Source organism: Sus scrofa, chromosome 13 (assembly GCF_054392235.1).
Source record: "Sus scrofa isolate SSC_HxYL_T2T_F1_AM1 chromosome 13, Sscrofa_HxYL_maternal_Yorkshire_Landrace_v2.0, whole genome shotgun sequence".
NCBI lineage: Eukaryota > Metazoa > Chordata > Mammalia > Artiodactyla > Suidae > Sus > Sus scrofa.
The window spans coordinates 46,532,934-46,552,584 of record NC_139395.1 but is presented as its reverse complement, the minus strand read 5'-3'; the positions used below and the strand labels follow the sequence as shown (position 1 = coordinate 46,552,584).

The window sequence follows — 19,651 nt, the reverse complement described above, 5'->3', positions numbered from 1 at the left end:
TCGACGCTCCAATTATCGCGAGAGAGGCTTTCGGCACTCATTGGCTGTGAGGGTTGAATGTAAGATGGCGCCCAGGGAGCTGTGAGGGGAAAATCCTGTCGGTCTCGGAGCGGCGACGGCAGAACCGGGGCCCCGAGCGGTGCGGCGGGGCCGGCGGGTAGAACGGCGGCGGCGGCGGCGGCGGCGGCGACGTCGCCCGGTAAGGGATCCAGTCAGGGCAGAAATGCAGCGAGGCTGCGGGCCTGGGACTGCGGGCCCACCCCACACAACGGCGGGCGGGGGCGGGCGGGCCGCTGCCGCTGGGCCCAGGAGACCTCTGGGCGGCTCAGGAGCCGAGAATGTCCCTGGGCTCGCGCGCCCCCGCCCCCTGGGTGGGGGAAGGGCAGGGTCGAGGATTCGGGTGGGCGCGGTGCGCGGACGCGCGCTGGTGTTCGCGCGCGGCCTGACCTGTTTATACGCTCGGGCGCGCGCGCGCTGTGCGGCCCTCCTGGTGCGCGTGGCCGTTGACGTGCGCGTTCCCGGCCCGGATATCTCGGCTCCTGGAGCTACAGCCCGTGGACCAGAGCAGCTTTCTGGGGCGTGCTCCCCGAAGTTGGGGGTCGCGGGCAGGCGCGCGCCCTGCTGTAGGGTGACGGCACCGCTGCGAGGGCGCGCACGACACCTCTGCTGAGAGGAGGGGCGCCGGGCGAGCGTTTTGCTGTGTGAAGAAGGTTGCGGGTTGGGCCCTTCTGCTCAGGTGACGTCCCCGGACCGGCCGGAGTCCAGGCCTGGGGAGACACCAACCTGCTTTGCGGTCTGGCTTGTGGCCCCTCTTCTCTGAGAAGAGGGCGAGGTTACTGGTTCTCTAAGAATGCGGCGTCCTGAGGCCCATGTGCAGGGTGGGTGCTTGGGAGGGTGCTGCACTATGTCTGAAACCGAGCCCTGTTGGTCTTTGAGGGTAGCGAACCCCCTCGACTTTCCTCACTTTGTTTTGATGCTTTGTGCTGGCGAGGGACGGCAAATCCTAGAAGGCACTTAAGTGGTACCTGCTTTCTCGTCATTGGAAAGTAATTCTTCATCAAGCGCAATTCCTGCACGTCACCTGTGTGCGCTCCCGAAGGGGATCCACTTCTGTGGACTAAGTGAAACTACCCAAGTTCTAAAATGATACTTTAAATCCTTAAATCCAGGCTTTCCTCTGTTTGGTTGGGAGAGGCTTAACTTGTACTTCGTCAAGTTAAGGGCCCGCTATTTCTCAGCCAAAAAATTGCGTAGAACAACATTGAACAACCTGGAAATCAGTGCTTTGCCTTCTGTTGTAATTCCAAAGAACCCCAGTAGAAATTCTGAACTCTGCCCACGTCTCACTGTAAAAGTCACTTTTGGTATAGGATTTCAATCCTTTTCTGCCTTTAAAAAAAAAAAAATTTAAATCCAGGCACTGTGTTCTGGTGCCAGGGGAGTTCTAGATTTGTCCAAAGAAATACGCACTTTTTCTTCTAAGACAAAGTATCTGCTGGTTTACAGTTTTGCTTGCCTTAAGTTTATGAAAAAAGAAGCTGAGAGGAACTAAAATTAGCAGTCAATTTCGATAATGATGGGGTAGTTTTTTTTAATATACTGTATTATTTTAAGAACAAAGTTAAAATTTAAAAGGAGGCTGAGGATGGAAGGAACTTCTTTGTTCTATCTTCTTCAGAATGTTACAAGTCTTAAGAACTAAGGACAAGCAGCAGAAATACATGCAACATGGTGACTGGTGAGTTAAAATCATTCATATGCTGGAAATATGTGTGCAGTTTTTTTCCTGGGAATATTGAAACATTCTAAATCCTGCCAATCATCCTGGGTACTGTCTGCCAGAAATATCTAGGTGCTGGAAAATATGTGGAAGAACTGCATCTTTGAATCCAGCCAGTTTGCTGCTTGAACATTTTTTTTTCCCTTGAAATACAAATCAGGTTTTAGAGTAACAAGGCATCAGCTTTCCTAAGGACACAAATAGTTCAAAGACAAGCAATTGAGTTTATTTAGGATATACTTAAAATTTTAATATGAAAATTAGACCTACTTTTGCTGGAGTATCTTTGTTTTTAAACATTAAGTTTGAGGTCTGCCTTTTATTTATTTATTTTTATTTTAATTTCTTGGACATGCCTGCCGCATGCCGAAGTTCCTGGGCCAGGGATCGAATCTGAGCCACGGCAGTGACCCAAACTGCTGTAGAGACAACACTGGATCCTTAACCTGCTGCATCACAAGAAAAATCCAAGGTCTGCCTTAAGAATTGATGTTTGCAGATAATATTTTTTCGTAAGCATATAAGATTTCCCAAATTAAAACATGTCATGTTTCCAGTCCTCTATGATGAATTATTTGTGTACCTCTCCATGAACCTCTGCTTCTCCACACAACTCCTTTCCACTAGGTTATTTCATTTTATTTTTTAATTTTTTAAAGTTTTATTGTCTTTTTAGGGCCACACCTGCAGCACATGGAAGTTCTCAGACTATTGGTCAAGTTGGAACTACAGCTGCCAGCCTATGCCATATCCACAGCAACAGCAACACCAGATCTGAGCAGCATCTGTAACCTCTGCTGCAGCTCATGGCAATGCTGGATCTTTAATCCCCTGAGTGAGGCCAGGGATCAAACCCACATCCGCATGGATACTAGTCAGATTCCTTTCTGCTGAGCCACAATGGGAACTCATAGGTTGTCATTTTAAAGGAAATATCAGATAGTGGTTGAAGTTACTTATAAATTTGAATTGCTTCAGAAAAGTATCCAAAGTTGGGTCACTGGGTATGGCTGTCCTCCATCATGGCAGCTTCCGAATCAGAGATGTCTTCCTTTAAGCCTGCATGCCTTCTAATTTAATCAACTTTGTCTTTGATGTGCCATGCTTCTTGTTTGTCTATTTTTTAAATGGCTACCCTTTATCTGTAATGGTCTTTTATTCCAAAGTCTTAGAATGAAGCATTATATGAACACCTGTTTTTTTTTCAGTTACTTTGTAGTAGCCCTGAATTTTGTTCCAGCTGTTTTAAGTCCTTTCCAGGCTTCACTTAAATGCTTTATTCGTTTTTTCCTAATTGTCACATTAGAATGTGATTTTTAACTGTGGCTGCCTGAAGAAATGATAGATTAACCCCTTGCTTTGCTGAAAAGGAGAAAAGAATGGTTCTTTGGTCTCACACTTTAGGGCAAAACTGTAGGTAGAGCTGGTGGGCTGTGTCAGAAAGCTCTTTTTTTACATGTGCATGTGAAATATCAGTCATATTAATTCAGCTGACCTGTATACAATTTAATGAAAAATTATAAAGCGAACCACTGTTTAACTAGAATTTCTTCAAGAAATAGAACACTGCCAGCACTTTTGGACCCTTCATGGGTTCCTTCCTGGGCACAGCTTCTCATCCCTTAGAGACAATTATTTTTCTGAATTCTTTGTTTTTCTTTTTACTACCTTTGTATCCCTCAACAGCATAATTTTATTTAACTTTGAACTTGATATAAATGGAGTCAAGATATATTTTGGGAGTTCCCGTTGTGGCGCAGTGGTTAACGAATCTGACTAGGAACCATGAGGTTGCGGGTTTGGTCCCTGCCCTTGCTCAGTGGGTTGATGATCCGGTGTTGCCGTGAGCTGTGGTGTAGGTCGCAGACTCGGCTCGGATCCAGCGTTGCTGTGGCTCTGGCGTAGGCCGGTGGCTATAGCTCCGATTTGACCCCTAGCCTGAGAACCTCCATATGCCGCAGGAGCAGCCCAAGAAATAGCAAAAAGACCAAAAAAAAAAAAAAAAAAGATATATTTTGTATCTCCTTGTTGCATTATTATGGTGAAATTCATTCCACATTGTATGCAGCTGTTCCATTTTTATATAGTGTTCTGTATGAACAAACCATATTTTATTTAGTCCATTATTGGTAGACATCTAAATTCTTTGCAGTTTGGGGCTACTGACAATTATGAACATCCTTGTGTAAGTACCTTTGTACATGTTTTGTCACATCTAGGAATAGAATTGCTGGATCATATGGAATGGATGTTTTCAGCTTCACTAGATGATGGAAACGATTTTGCCAGTTTACAACTCTGTCATTGGTAGGAATGTGAATTTAAGTTCTTGGTTGAAAGTAGCAAGTAGAACCATGGTGAAAATGTCCCTAGGTCAGGGATTTCTCTGTCTGGTGAAGGCTTGGGGCCAATGAATGACCCAGTGAGATCAATTCATCACAAACTCTGAAGTAGGTTAGTATCTTTAAGAATACAAATATGTCTCCCAGTCTGTTTCTTTGAAATGACTCCTAATGTTAATTGGACAGATGTGTCTGCAACTCCTAAAAATGAAATTGATTTTTGTTTTTTTAACATGTGATTGTAGGTTCTTCAAACCAAAGCTAAGCTATAAGGAGCCATTGCTAGTATATGTGAGCCTTGAGAGTGGCCCAAGAGCTTAACCCTTGGGTAAACAGGAAGAGGCAGGGCTCTAAGGCAGCTCTTAGGGTTTTCTCTTAGCCCATACTTGTATTTAAGACCCACTCTGCAGAGCTGCATAGGGAGCCAGGAAGAGATAATCAGATTTGAGGGAGACCCAGGAAGGGATGATTCACTTGAGTATTTAGACCTTCCCTTAGTATCTAAATAGAAAAAAGAACAGAAATGTGATAGATTGTTGCTTTGGAGTAACATTTTCCTTGGTACTGTCATGTTCTAGTTATAAAATAATTGGAATAATTGTAACTTTAATATATGGAGGGCCTGTGCTGTGTCAGGCACTGTGCTAAGTTCCAGTAGAAGGAATTAACAGGGGAAATATTGGAGTGAAAATTTCTTGGATCTGTTGATAGGTGTTCATTTGTCTGTTTATTGTTTTGCAAAGCAGCTATACTTGAAGTATTCAGAAGCACATTCTTGGTTACAGACTGCACGCCAAAGAGACCCAATGTGTTTTTCCCTCCATTTCTGAATCCCAGAAATTGGACTACTCAACTTTCCCTCCAGCTTCATGTTTTTCATAAGTATTTTAGTGAATTTATTGCTCTTCGCTTAGTCTTTAACTTGGAAATAATTAAAAATCTTATTTCTTTTGGAGTTAGAGTAGTTTCATTAAGTTTATCCATTTTCCTTACTCGGGGTGACCAAAGCTCAGCCTTGGGTATCTTGGGAGCAGCATCTTTAAGTTAACAGTCCTCATTGTTATGCAAGTTTTTGGTGCTTGATGGTTTTGTTTGTCCTGAAGAGTTTCAGATTTTGAGGGAAAAATCAAACTTATCAATTAGAATTATCGATGTGTCTGTTACTGTTGTGGTATAACGACTGTGCAAAAAGGATTACTTTTTAACTACCTTTTTTTTTTTTTTTTTTGGGTCTTTTCGCCATTTCTTGGGCCGCTCCTGCGGCATATGGAGGTTCCCAGGCTAGGGGTCCAATCGGAGCTGTAGCCACTGGCCTACACCAGAGCCACAGCAACGTGGGATGTGAGCCACATCTGCGACCTACACCACAGCTCATGGCAATGCCGGATCCTTGACCCACTGAGCGAGGCCAGGAATCAAACCTGGAACCTCACAGTTCTTAGTCAGATTTGTTAACTACTGCACCACGATGGGAACTCCTTAACTACCTTTTTTGTTTAATACAAATTGTGGAAAATACAGGAATGTGTTAAACAGAAAGAAATTTAAGTCCTCTTGTATTCCACAACACCCAGGCGTAACTGCTGTCGGCATTTAGAGGCATTTTTTTGACAGCTTTTCTTCTTACATACGTAATTAAACCATTCTGGGATATATAAACACATTTAAGAATTGGCTCCCTTTTCATACATGATGTGTTTTTATGTCATTAAATTTTCTTTTTTTAAACCAAACGTCATTTTGACTGAGGGAGGAGGATCTTCTAGGTATTAACATGCTTTTTTTTTTTTTTTTTAATTACTGTGTTACAGAAAGATCTGTGAGTTACACACAAAAAGCTTAGAAGCAGACCTTTATATGAGTTTAGTATATAATCACAGTGACATTTTGAATCAGTAGGCAAAGAAATTTCAATAATTCTGTAATTCAAGGACAAGCTGTATGGTCTTTAGAAAAAAAATTAGGCTTTTACTTCATACTATGCAAAATAAATTCTAAATGGATCAAAGCATTGTATAAAAATTACATTGTAAATTTAAGAATTGTAGATGAATGATTTTATGGTAAAGGAGGTCTTTATCTGAGCATGAGAGTAGAGGAAGAAGCTGTCACCACCATTGAGAATTTACTGTCTTTCATTGTGTTTCTTTACTCACTAGTCTAAAATATTTAAATGTATTTCTGAAGGTTTTTTCTTTTTCCTTCTAAGCAGCACTTTTGTGTCAGGTCAGATGCTGACTTAGTGTACTTTCGTTATTGGGATGTGTCAGTTTGGCGGATACTGCCAAGTGGGCAGGTTAAAAGGACAAGAACTGAAGCCTTGTATGATTTGGGCTGTATAAATGATCGAATTGGAATGTTCTTTCAAATTGGCCTTTTCCAATTAAGTTCTTCATTGACTCTGTTATTTGTTAATATTTTTAGCTTCCTCTCATTTAGTTATTCTCAAATGATTCTTGTGAAGACCTTAGTGCAAGAAAAAAGCAATGGGAATTGGGAAGCAGTGGCTTCTGCTTAGAGCCAACAGTAGACTCTAAGCTTGGAGCACTGCAGAGGGTTTTATGCTTTGGAGTCTCAACTACTTAAAACACATGGCTGGCTATAAACCAAAAAGTGATTTTTGTCATAGAATGTTTCAAATGTTTTCATAAGAATAGAGAATATAGTGAGCCTATTTATGAATTTATGTCAACATTTTCTAAGTTTTATAGAAGGTTTTCTACTTAAAGCTGTTGGTTCTTTCCTTTTTTTTTTTTTTTAAAGAAAACTTAAAAAGGTGTTCCTGTTGTGGGTCAGCAGCTGACGAACCCGACTAGCATCCACGGGGACAAGGATTTGATCCCTGCCCTCGCTCAGTGGGTTAGGGGTCTGACGTTGCCGTGAGCTATGGTGTAGGTTGCAGATGTGGCTCGGATCCTGCGTTGCTGTGGCTGTGGCGTAAGCCGGCAGCTGTAGCTCTGATTCAGCCCCTAGTCTGGGAACCTCCATATGCCTTGGGTGCAGTCCTAAAAAAAAGACAAATACACACAAACACAAAAAGAAAACTTAAAGAATGAACTTAGGGGCTTTGTAGCAGATACTTTGCCAAGCTTTTTCCCCATTCTTTCTGAGAGCTAAATCCATTTTATTTGCTCCTCTGCCCAGAAAATAAATTTCAAAAACTGATTGGTATGAAATGCTGTATTTTATTTAATTAATTAATTAATTTTTATTTTTTGTCTTTTGTTCTTTCTAGGGCCGCACTTGCAGCATATGGAGGTTCCCAGGCTAGGGGTCCAGTCAGAGCTGTTGCTGCCGGCCTACGCCAGAACCAACCACAGCAACGTGGGATCTGAGCTGTGTCTGCAGCCTACACCACAGCTCATGGCAATGCCAGATCCTTAACCCACTGAGCAAGGCCAGGGATCGAACCAGCATCCTCATGGGTCCTAGTCGGATTCATTAACCAGTGTGCCACGATGGGAACTCCCAAATGCTGTATTTTAAAACTAAAAGGTTGGAGTTCCTGTTGTGGCTTCTCATAACAAGCCAGTTAGTATCCATGAAGGATTTGGGTTCCATCCCTGGCCTTGCTCAGTGGGTTAAGGATCTGGTGTTACTGTGAGCTTCGGTGTAGGTTGCAGATGCAGTTTGGATTCCGAGTTGCTGTGGCTGCAGTGTAGGCCAGCAGCTGCAGATCCAATTCAACCCTTAGCCTGGAAACCTTCATATGCCATGAGTGTGGTCCTAAAAAGTCTAAAAAAAAAAGGAAAGAAAACTGCTAAAAGGTTGATTGAATAGAAGCTATACTCACTTGGCTGAATGCTTGTCAAAAATAGAGGGCCTGGGAGTTCCCTTGGATTAAGAATCTGACTGCAGTGCCTGGGTCTGTAGCAAGCAGGTTCTACACACTCCCCTGCCACCCCCAGCCCAGTTCAGTGGGCTAAAGGATCTGGCATTGCTGCAGCTGTGCTGTAGGTTGCAGCTGTGGCTCAGAGTCAATCCCTAACTGGGAACTTTGATATGACACTGGTGCAGCTGAAAAAAAAAGGAAAAAATAGAGGATATGGAACTTTAATTTTCTCCTCTTACATAGTAGGTAGTCCAGAGACACTCTAAAATTAATAAGTCTACAGATAGAGGTTTAAGGCTATGAAAGTGATGATGTCAAAAATTAAAATAATTGGCATGAGTTAATGAGAGGGACGTGATTTAAATACCTTAAAGTTACTTTTCCTAAAGGACAGATCACTGCTTAAAATTGGTATATCAGGAACCAGAAGTCAAAGCATACCTAGCTGTTTTTATTTTTTTTGCTTTTTAGAGCTGCACCTGCGGCATATGGAAGTTCCCAGGTTAGGGGTGAAATTGGAGCTGCAGCTGCTGGCCTATGCCACAGCAGTGCCAGATCTGAGCCACATCTGTGGCATACAACACACCTCACAGCAATGCCAGATCCTTAAACCAATGAGCAAGGCCAGGGAATGAACCCGCATCCTGATGGATACTAGTTAGGTTCATAACCTGCTGAGCCACATAGGAACTCCTTTACTTTTCTCTTTATAGCTTTGTATACTATTTAAACAGTTTTTTGTTATTGTTGTTTTTCAGCCACACCTGCAGCATATGGATGTTCCAGGGCCAGGGGTTGAATCAGAGCTGCAGCTGAGGACTACGTTACAGCTATGGCAACACTGGATTCAAGCTGCATCTGCAACCTACACTGCAGCTTACTGCAAAGCTGAGCAAGGCTAGAGATTGAACCTATATCCTCACGGAGATAACGTCAGGTCCTTGATCCCACTGACCCACAATGGAAACTCCCTGAACAATTTTTCTTTTCTTTTTTTTTTTTGTCCCCACCTGTCTCATATGGAAGTTCCTGGGCCAGGGATCAAATCCAGTTCACAGCTGCAACACCAGATCCCACTGCATTATGTGGGGGATTGAATCTGTGCCGACGCAGAGATAGCACTAGATCCTTAACCCGCTGTGCCACAGCAGGTACTCCAATTCGAATGGTTTTTGTAAGAAATAGATACATTATTTTTACCTTCCTCCCTCAAAAAAGACAAAACCCTCAAAAACTAGGTGTAGTTCTTTTTTTCTTTTAGGGCCACATGTGCGGCACATGGAAGTTCCCAGGCTAGGGGTTGAATCAGAGCCACGTCTGTGACCTACACCACGCACAGCTCATGACAACGCCAGATACTTAACCCACTGAGTGAAGCCAGAGATTGAGCCCATATCTTCATGGATACTAGTTGAGTTCATTACTGCTGCACCAAAATGGGAACTCCCAACTAGGTATAATTCTATACTGAAAATTAAGAAAGCTTGTTTCTAGGAAGAAAGTTGGTATAATTTTGTTTTTTGTTGTTGTTGTTGTTTTTTGTTTTTGTTTTTTTTTTTTTTGTTTTTTGATTTTTAGGGCCAAACCCATGGCATATAGAGTTCCCAGGCTAGGGGTTGAATTGGAGCTGTAAGCTGCTGGCCTACGCCACAGCCACAGCAATGACAGATCTAAGCTGTGTGTGCGACCTATACCACAGCTCTCAGCAACGCCGGATCCTTAACCCACTGAGCAAGGCCAGGGATTGAACCTTTGTCCTTATGAATACTAGTCATATTCATTTCCACTGAGACAGGATGGGAACTCCCCCCCCCCTTTTTTTTTTAATTCCACGTTATACTTAGTATCAGACTTCAGATATAAGTCTCTGCCATTACTGAAACTTGAAAGAGTGAAGGGAAATAAGATTCTAGGGACGACCTTTATTGAGCAGTATTTGAAGGTTTTCTGGTTCTGTAAACCTAATTTGCAGTGGTTCTTTGTATTTGTGCTTGCACCTATTTATTCCCAGGTTTGAAGCAAAATAAGTTTTTTTGGTTTTTTTTTTGCATGGTTTGCTCTACTTAAAAAAAGTTGCTTTGATATAATAGTAGCTATGATTCTAGAGTGGTTTTCAGAACTCAAGCAATCTCTGTTTTACATGAACACATCTAATTATTGAAGAAAATAAATTTGGGGAAGTGTATGAGTTCCTGTTGTGGCTCAGCAGGTGAAGAACCCGACTAATATCCATGAAGATGCAGGTTTGATCTCTGGCCTTACTCAGTGGGTTAATGATTCGGTGTTGCTGTGAGCTGTGGTATAGGCTGGTACCTGCAGCTCCGATTTGACCCTTGGCCTGGGAACTTCCATGCACTGCAGGTGTGGCCCTAAAAAGAAAAAATTGGGGGAAGTGTAAATTTCAGTTGTCCTTTGCTATTGTTTTATAATAGAGTTGAAAAACTGAAGTATGTGCCAGCATGGTAGAGAATTACTTAATAGTTGTTCACAATATGTGACTCTAATACCCAATTATATATACCCTTCTGCTCAAAAAGGTATATGTGAACTTCGGGTAATCTTGTTGGACCTATATTATGAGAGATGCTTCCCCCCCCCCCCCCCCCCGGTCTTTTCTAGGGCTGCACCTACCTCACATGGAGGTTCCCAGGCTAGGGGTCTAATCAGAGCTGTAGCCACCGGCCTGTGCTGCATCCACAGCAACTCAGGAAACGAGCCACATCTGCGACCTACACCACAGCTCACAGCAACACCAGATCCTTAACCCAATGAGCGAGGCCAGGGATTGGACCCCTCACCTCATGGTTCCTAGTCGGATTCGTTAATCACTGAGCCATGAAGGGAACTCCGAAAGATGCTTTCTTGAGAAGGAAATTTCAATTGTGATGCTCTTATCAAAGGGAAGCTTTTGACACATTTTGTGCCAGTGTGATTAGTGACTGTTTTAAGCTAACTATTCTGGAGTAGCCTGCTCTAAATGTGAAGTGGAACGCTGAAGTGCTTGGTCTTGGTGTGCCTTCTGTTCTATACCATGGATATCATTGATAGCTTAATCTTGATGTCTCATAGAAGACCTCCTAATTTTCTTTCTTGAGAGAGATAACTGAAAGCCTGTGCAGCAGAGAGAAGGGAGAACTGGGCAAGGGAGATGGTTAGAAGAGAGGTGAGAAAGGGCCAAACAAGACTTCAATTTCAAAATACAGGAGACCATCAGGAACAGCTTTATCTTGGACTCCTCTGACCTGTACTTGCTGTTTTGTGTACTCTGTTGTGCTTAGGGTTTCCTGATAAGTTGAGACTCTCCTAAGAGTAGTGGCCTAGGAATATTGATTTTAGACAGGTTAAGGTATATGCAGTGTTTTTGTTTTGTTTTTTTTTTTTTTGTCTTTTGTCTTTTTGTCTTTTGTTGTTGTTGTTGCTATTTCTTGGGCCGCTCCCTCGGCATATGGAGGTTCCCAGGCTAGGGACTGAATCGGAGCTGTAGCCACCGGCCTGCGCCAGAGCCACAGCAACGCGGGATCCGAGCCGCGTCTGCAGCCTACACCACAGCCCACGGCAATGCCAGATCCTTAACCCACTGAGCAAGGGCAGGGACCGAACCCGCAACCTCATGGTTCCTAGTCGGATTCGTTAACCACTGCGCCACGACGGGAACTCCGCAGTGTTTTTTATTTATGGCAAAATATATTTGTAATATATATGGGCATTATAATAAAAGACTTATTGCTGGGTCTATTCTTTTTAAAAGTACCTGAATAGGAGTTCCTGTTGTGGCTTAGAGGCTTATGAACCTGACTAGTATCCATGAGAATGTGGGCTCGATCCCTGGCCACGCTCAGTAGGTTAAGGATCTCGTGTTGCTCTGAGCTGTGGCGGATCCCAAGTTGCTATGGCTGTGGTGTGGGCCAGCAGCTGCAACTCCTATTCAGCCCCTAGCCTGGGAACTTCCATATGCCTCGGCTGCAGCCCTAAAAAGCAAAATAAATAAAGTACATGAATATAATTTGTGTATTACGACAGCACCCCACAGAAATATTGCCAGTGTTAGTAAATTCTTTTTTTCTTGTCTTTTTAGGGCTGCACCTGTGGCATATGGAGGTTCCCAGGCTAGAGTTCTAATTGGAGCTACAGCTGCTGTCCTACGCCAGAGCCACAGCAATGCGAGATCCGAGCTGCGTCTGTGACCTACACCACAGCTCATGGCAACGCCGGAACCTTAACCCACTGAGCAAGGCCAGGGATCGAACCTGCAACCTCATGGTTCCTAGTCAGATTCATTTCCTCTGTGCCACGGCGGGAACTCCAAGTGTCAGTAAATTAATAGCATGTTTTCCCTTTGGTCTCTTTTGCTGTGAATACATAACATTTTTTCTTTTTTTGTTTTTTTCCTAAGATATAGACTAACCATTGACTATGGAAAAGCATGACACTTTATGGTTGTTAAGTTACAGATGTTACAGTAACAAGGATTCAGTCTTTTTCCACATTGAATTACAAATGCAGGGAGTTCCCATCGTGGCGCAGTGGTTAACGAATCCGACTAGGAACCATGAGGTTGCAGGTTCGTTCCCTGCCCTTGCTCAGTGGCTTAAGCATCTGGCGTTGCTGTGAGCTGTGGTGTAGGTCGCAAACAAGGCTCACATCCCACGTTGCTGTGGCTCTGGTGTAGGCTGGCAGCTACAGCTCCGATTCGACCCCTAGCCTGGGAACCTCCATGTGTTGCGGGAGCGGCCCAAGAAATGGCAAAAAGACAAAAAAAAAAAAAAAAATGCTGTAGATATATACAAAGTTCCTTCATGTATCAGCCATTCAGAAATAGCCAGGACACAGTGTGGCTGAGTTTAGAACCAAGTGGAAGATATGAGATGATTACCTACACATCTTTTATCTGTTAACAAAAGAGAAAGACTGATATGTCTAGTGTGATGGCTCAAGGAAACATCACTTTCCTAGACATTTGAGATTCTCTCAGATTCTTCTTTTTGGCAGAGATACACTTGGTTGGTGTGATTCTCATATCCTGCCATTGCTTGTTCTGGAGGTGGTACTGGTCAAAAGAGAATAGTATGAAAGCAGCAGAGACAGGGCACTCAGAAGTTCATGGATATATTTCATGGCTGTCCCGCAGGTAATTGAGAGCTACTATTCACCTCCTGCAGATTAATTCTTCTTCTTTTTTTTTTTTGGTGAATCAGACCAAGTGTATTTATTATTTTTTTCATCATATTTTATTTCAAGAGTTATCTTCTTTTTTTTTTTCCAGATTAATTCTTAAGATAAATACCCTGAAGAAAAACTTGCCAAATTGATTTCTGAATGTCAATTGTCACTTAGTTATTTAAGGTACTACTCCCTCTCCCATTTATCTCTTTCTTTCTTTTTTTTTTTTGGTCTCTTTAGGGCCACACCCGTGGCATGTGGAAGTTCCCAGGCTCGGGGTCCAATCAGAGCTGCAGCTGCCGGCCTGTGCCACAGGTACAGCAATGGCAGATCTGAGTCAAGTCTGTGACCAACACTACAGCTCAACACAATGTGAGATCTTTAACCCGCTAAAAGGGGCCAGGGATGGAACCCGAATCCTCATAGATGAATACTAGTAGGGTTCTTAACCCGTTGAGCCACAACGGGAATTCCCCATTTATTTTAATAATATTAGTTAGTACTTAGATGGCACTGTCTGTATGTCAGGTACTTTTCCTGTTTTTTTTAGGGCTGCACTCAGTGGCATGTGGAAGTTCCCAGGCTAGGGGTCGAATTGGAGCTACAGCTGCCAGCCTGTGTCACAGCCACAGCAACACAGGATCCGAGCCGAGTCTGTGATCTATACCAGCTCATGACGCTGCCAGATTCTTAAGCTGCTGAGTGAGGCCAGGGATCAAACCGGCAACCTCATGGTTACTAGTCAGATTCGTTTCCACTGCACTAGAACAGGAACTCCATGTCAGGTACTTTTCTTTAAGTTCTTTACATATATTTAATCTTCATGTCAACTCTGACATAAATACTATTTTAATCCCCATTTTATAGACAAAATTAAAAGTTACCTGACCTGTCCAGGATTATGTAGCATAGGAGAGTTTAAGCTGGGATTTAAACCCAGGAACGCTGGCTCCAAAAATCTGTGCTCTTAACCAGTAAGCTGTGGAACAAAAGAATTTGAGCAGTATTTAACAAAATGGGATTTTTGGTGTTTCTGGTGGGAGACAAAGAACACATCCCTTGGCTTTAGAGTCTTGCCACAGCTAGGTGGTATACCTAGAACAGTTGGTGGTGGAAATGGAGCATGTAGGTCAGAATCCCTGCTTCTAGCTTCCTTGGTAGTCACATGTGACTTATTGTCCAGTGCTTGGCTCTGCAAAGAAGATGGGATTTGGCCTAGTACTGGTTGGAGAGTGTGTTTTCAGCCCATTTCATCCAGTACTGTGATGCATGCTTTTGTTTTTTAGGTGTGATAGTTTTATTTAAGAAATGTTTATGGGAACAATTTCCAGATGCCATAAACTGAAAGGGGAAAAAAAGGTTATTTGGAAAATTTTACTTTGGGGAGTTCCTGTTGAGGCTCAGTAGGTTAAGAACCCGACTAGTATCCATGAGGACTTGGGTTCAACCCCCGGCCTCCCGACTTTGGCATGAGCTGTGGTATAGGTTACAGACCTGGCTTGGATCTGGTGTTGCTGTGGCTGTGGTGTAGGCCAGCAGCTACAGCTCCGATTTGACCCCTAGCCTGGGAACTTCCCATATGCCGTGAGTAGAGCCCTAAAAAAAAAGACAAAAATCATTACATTAAATTAAATGAGAAATCCTGTCATGGCTCAGTGGAAACGAATCTGACTAGCATCCATGAGGACACAGGTTTGATCCCTGGCCTTCTTCAGTGGGTTAAGGCTCCAGCATTGCCATGAGCTATGGTATAGGCCAGCAGCTGCAGCTCCAGTCGGACCCCTAGCCTGGGAATCTCCATATGCCTTGGGTGCAGCCCTAAAAAGATTTTTTAAAAAATTAAATTTTACTTTGGATTCCAGATGAGTACAGCTGCCCTGAATATTCCATTCTGATGCAGGAGTGGTCTGGGCATTTCAAGATATAAAAGCAATGACTTAGTTTTGACTTATGTCCATTTATTTTACTTCTAGGAATCTTAAGGACTCTGCAATATGAATAATTCCCTGGAGAACACCATCTCCTTTGAAGAGTACATCCGAGTGAAGGCGCGGTCTGTCCCGCAACACAGGATGAAGGAATTTCTGGACTCACTAGCCTCTAAGGGGCCAGAAGCCCTTCAGGAGTTCCAGCAGACAGCTACTACTACCATGGTGTACCAACAGGGTGGGAACTGCATTTACACAGACAGCACCGAAGTGGCCGGGTCTTTGCTAGAACTTGCCTGTCCAGTCACCACCAGTGTTCAGCCACAAACCCAGCAAGAACAGCAGATCCAGGTTCAGCAGCCACAGCAGGTTCAGGTAAAAGGGAAATGTTGAGATGCATCCTATTTAATAGACCTTTTTTTTGCCATTAGAGTTTTGGTTACTAGAGCATCAGTCACATTTATAGACAGAGGTCAGAGGTTGTTTTCCCTAAGGAGAATAGTCTGTCTTTTAGAAACATTTAATACAAGGGCTTTCATAGTTAAACACAGACTAAAAATATTTGCAATGACTGTAAGCTGAAAAGACCACAGTACTTGCCATTTGCTTTGGAGAATTGAGCAGTATAGAAATTAAGAGGTCTTCTGGGAGTGGATTTGGATGTGTCACAGCTGTGTGTGACTGAAGCTTACATTCTGTTTGTGTCATCTAGAGCAGATCAAGAACAGAGGAGGGCTGATCTAAGCTTATTACTAGAAGTGTGATATTTGGAACTTTTTTTTTTAAGTGGAAAGTTTTTTACATTTTAATGATCTTCATTAAGTTGTATGGTTCCATGACTCAGGTCACCTATGCATTTCTAGACCTGTATTTGATACTTACAAACTTAAAGAAATAATGCTAATTGATAAAGAGGAGAAACTTAATACATTTGTTGAGAAGGTGCAGGTTTTTTTCTTTAGGGTGTTTTTATGTGAAACTGAAAGTCTCTTCAAGTTACAAATGCTGCTTTCTTGTTACTGTATTTCATTTTGCCCTTGATGACTTTTCCTCCAAGAGAATAGGAAAGGAAAAATGGAATATGATGGAGAAGCAGAAGTGTGAAGAAGTGTGGTGAGGTAGAAGACTTGACATGGTCTCTTTGCCCCTTAGCAGTGTAGGTGGGTAAGGTAGAAGGACCTGATTTTGGAGTTACATTCCTGGGTTTAAAATTGACTTGACCTCTTATTTATTGACATGATATTAATCTTTTTTTTTCTTTTTTGGCCGCCCTGCGGCATATGGAGTACCCAGGCCAGGGATCAGATCCGAGCCACAGTTCCCACCTAAGCTGCAGCTGCAGCAACGCTGGATCCTTAACCCACTATGGTGGGCTGGGATTGAACCTGAGTCCCAGCACTCCTAAGACACTGCCCATCCTGTTGCACCACATTGGGAACTCCCATGATCTTAATCTTTTTTAGTCTAGCTTTTTCATCTGTCAGTAGGGATAATTCTATTTCATGAGACTGAATAAGATTTTTTAAAAGCATTTGGCGTGGGAGAGATGCAGTTATTTATTCCAGGCTTTATAAGGAAGGAAGTGTACAAGAAAAGTATATAAGAAGGCTAGCTTTTTGGTTTAAGAATTTATTCTATTTTTTATAGCTTGGACTTTGTTTCATAAGATTAAAATAATCTGATTTGAGTTTAAAGTGTTTTTCGAGACTTTAAGTTCAAGATGGCTAATTGAGATCACCTATTAACATAATTATTTTCCCCAAGCCCTTTGTAAATGAAAGAAGAAATGTAAATATGATAATAAATCCATAAGATAAGTTCAATACAGTAGACTCATAAGAATACACATTTTCATAGTTCCTGTTGTGGCTCAGTGGTTAACAAACCCGACCTAGCAACCATGAGGACATGGGTTCGATCCCAGGCCTCGCTCAGTGGGTTAAGGATCTGGCATTACCATGAGCTGTGGTGTAGGTCGCAGACACGGCTTGGATCCCGCGTTGCTGTGGCTCTGGCGTAGGCCTGCGCTACAGCTCCAAATAGACCCCTAGCCTGGGAACCTCAATATGCTGTGGGTGTGGCCCTAAAAGACAAAAAACAAACAAACAAAAAAAGCACCAAATCTTAACCCTTAAAAATTGTGAATCTGTAAAGTAGATAACCAACGAGGACTTACTGCATAGCACAGGGAATTATATACAATATTTTGTAATAACCTATGAGGGAAAAGGATCGGAAAAATTTTATATATATATGGCAATGCTGGGTCCTTAACTCGTTTAGCAGCAGAGGAACTCCTGGGGATGATATTTTAAAAATCACTAAATCTCTTTTATGAGATTTTCTTTGTATCTAGTTCATTAAAATTTTCCTTTATCATACTAAAAAAAACAAAACAAAACTAAATCTGAGAAATTGTTGCAAGATTAAGCAAATAGTCAGGTGATGAAGAAATTCATTTAGGAGAGAAAGTTTTAGGGAAGATGGCAGAGCAGTTCTAATGGTCCCCTAATCTGGGAAGTGAAGAATACAAAGAGCATAAGGCCCCCCTGGGGACTCCCCAGGACCCATGGGTCGGAATTGACTATGGACTTTAAAACATACACACTTGGGGGTTGCTGTTGTGGGTCAGCAGTAACAAACCTGACTAGTATCCTTTAGGACTTGGGTTCGATCCCCAGCCTCAATCAGTGGGTCAAGTATCTGACGTTGTGGTGAGCTGTGATGTGGATTGCAGACACACTGGGATCCCCGCATTGCTATGGTTGTGGTGTAGGCTTGGCAGCTGAAGCTCTGATTTGATCCCTAGCCTGAGAACTTCCATTTGTTGCAGGTGTGGCCCTAAAAAGACAGGAAAAAAAACCCCTAAAAACATACACACACACACATAATGAGTTGATGCCAGGTAGAAGATCAAAGTGACTCTACTTATTGGTGGGAAAAATATATATTCCATTAGCTAGGGTAAGGCAATCTGCTGCTCTCTCTCTTTTTTTTTTTTTTTTTTTTTTTTTGTCTTTTGTCTTTTTAGGTTCCCAGGCTAGGGGTCTAATCAGAGCTGTTGCCGCTGGCCTACGCCAAAGCCGCAGCAATGCCAGATCCGAGTTGCGTCTGTGACCTACACCACAGCTCACGGCAACGTCGGATCCTCAACCCACTGAGTGAGGCCAGGGATAGAACCTGCAGCCTCATGGTTCCTATTTGGATTTGTTTCCGCTGTGCCACGACGGGAACTCCTGTTCCTCTTTTGGAAATGAAGTCAGATACCTCTCATAATACAAATAAGGTCCAAATAGGCTAAAGAGTCAGATAAAAAGAAAACAGTGAAACTATTAAAAGGCAGTAGAGTTTGTTCTCATTGTGGCTCAGTGGCAAAGAATCCAACTAGCATCCATGAGGATGCGGGTTTGATCCCTGGTCTCGCTCAGTGGGTTAAGGATCCAGTGTTGTTGTGAGCTGTGGTGTAGGTGGCAGATGAGGCTTGGATCTGGCATTCCTGTGGCTGAGGCGTAGGCAAGAAGCTATAGCTCTGATTCAACCCATACCCTGGAAACTTACGCCATGGGTGTGGCTCTAAAAAAACAAACAGGAAAAAAAAGGCAGTAGAGAAAATTTTTGTAATTTTAGGTTGTGGTAAGCTCTCCTAAGGAAGGAAGTAAACTTTTGAGATAGCTTTTCTCAATTTTTTTTATCCTTAAGGAATTTTTGAAATGATTTTCTGGTGTCAGGGGAACCCTGCATAAAAATTACCATGTTTTGAAGTTCTCTGATGGTTCAGCAGGTTGAGGATCCAGCATTGTCACTGCTATGGATTGGGTCACTGACCTGGGAACTTCACATGCTGTGGGCGTGGCCAAAAAACTACTATATTTATAGCTCATGGAATGTTAGTTCGATCAGCAAGCAATATAAACCTTTTTTTGGGGGGGGGGCATCCCTGTTCCCTGCAGAAGTTTCTGGGCCAGGGATGGAACCTGAGCCATAGTAATGACAATGACAGATCCTTAAGCTGCTAAGCCACCAGGGAACTCCTGTTTTCATGTGTGGTTCCCTTCCCCACACAAGTTATCAATTTTAGTTCAAATTATTTGTGTAAGTAGAGGACACCTCATTTTTTTTTCCTTAAAAAAAAAATCCTACTTGAGGGTTTTTTTCACCTTTAAGTAGTCCTAAAAGTTTTACCACAAATTTCTACCATACGGCTTGCTGAGATATGGTTTGTAGTATGATATGTGCAAGAGTAGTTTATTCCCCCTTTTGTTTAAAATTAAAAATGGAGATTGTGGTTCCTCCTGCCTCATGATGCTCCTTTCTAAGTCCACATTTCATGCAGTGTGTGTTATTTGGGAAGCTTTGGTCACAAGCCTACACTCTAGGCTGCTGAAGAGGTTGGGAGAGATTCCAGCTTCTGCCTTGGGGAGGCAGAGCTCATAATATGGTGTATTCTGCAAACATGGGTTTGCATGTGCTCGCTTCGGCAGCACGTATACTAAAATTGGAACAAACGTGTGTTTGCAGCCAAAAACAATACTAAAATCAGCTACTTTGTCAGGCTCTTTGTGGGCTAATTGGGATATTGATCATCACTTCAGATTGGTAGACCATTTAT

The 19,651-nt window shown here is 42.8% G+C and overlaps 1 protein-coding gene across 21 annotated transcripts in view; it reads left to right on the top strand.

Moving 5' to 3' along the window:
- Positions 1 to 35: 35 nt before the first annotated feature.
- Positions 36 to 19,651, top strand: part of QRICH1 (glutamine rich 1) — a 50,667-nt gene continuing 31,051 nt past the window's right edge. For 4 of the 21 annotated variants that reach the window (XR_002337951.2, XR_014823080.1, XR_014823078.1 and 1 more), the window contains exons 1-2: positions 36 to 199; positions 15,088 to 15,417. Coding sequence is in view for 13 of the 21 variants with exons in the window: in XM_021070646.2 (XP_020926305.1) it covers positions 15,109 to 15,417 (309 nt within the window). In the remaining 8 variants the exon portion in view is untranslated. Of the gene's footprint in view, positions 200 to 534; positions 879 to 1,678; positions 1,739 to 12,943; positions 13,083 to 13,217; positions 13,298 to 15,087; positions 15,418 to 19,651 lie in introns of those variants that run through there. The other 17 variants (XR_014823075.1, XM_021070649.2, XR_014823074.1 and 14 more) reach the window with 12 other exon arrangements.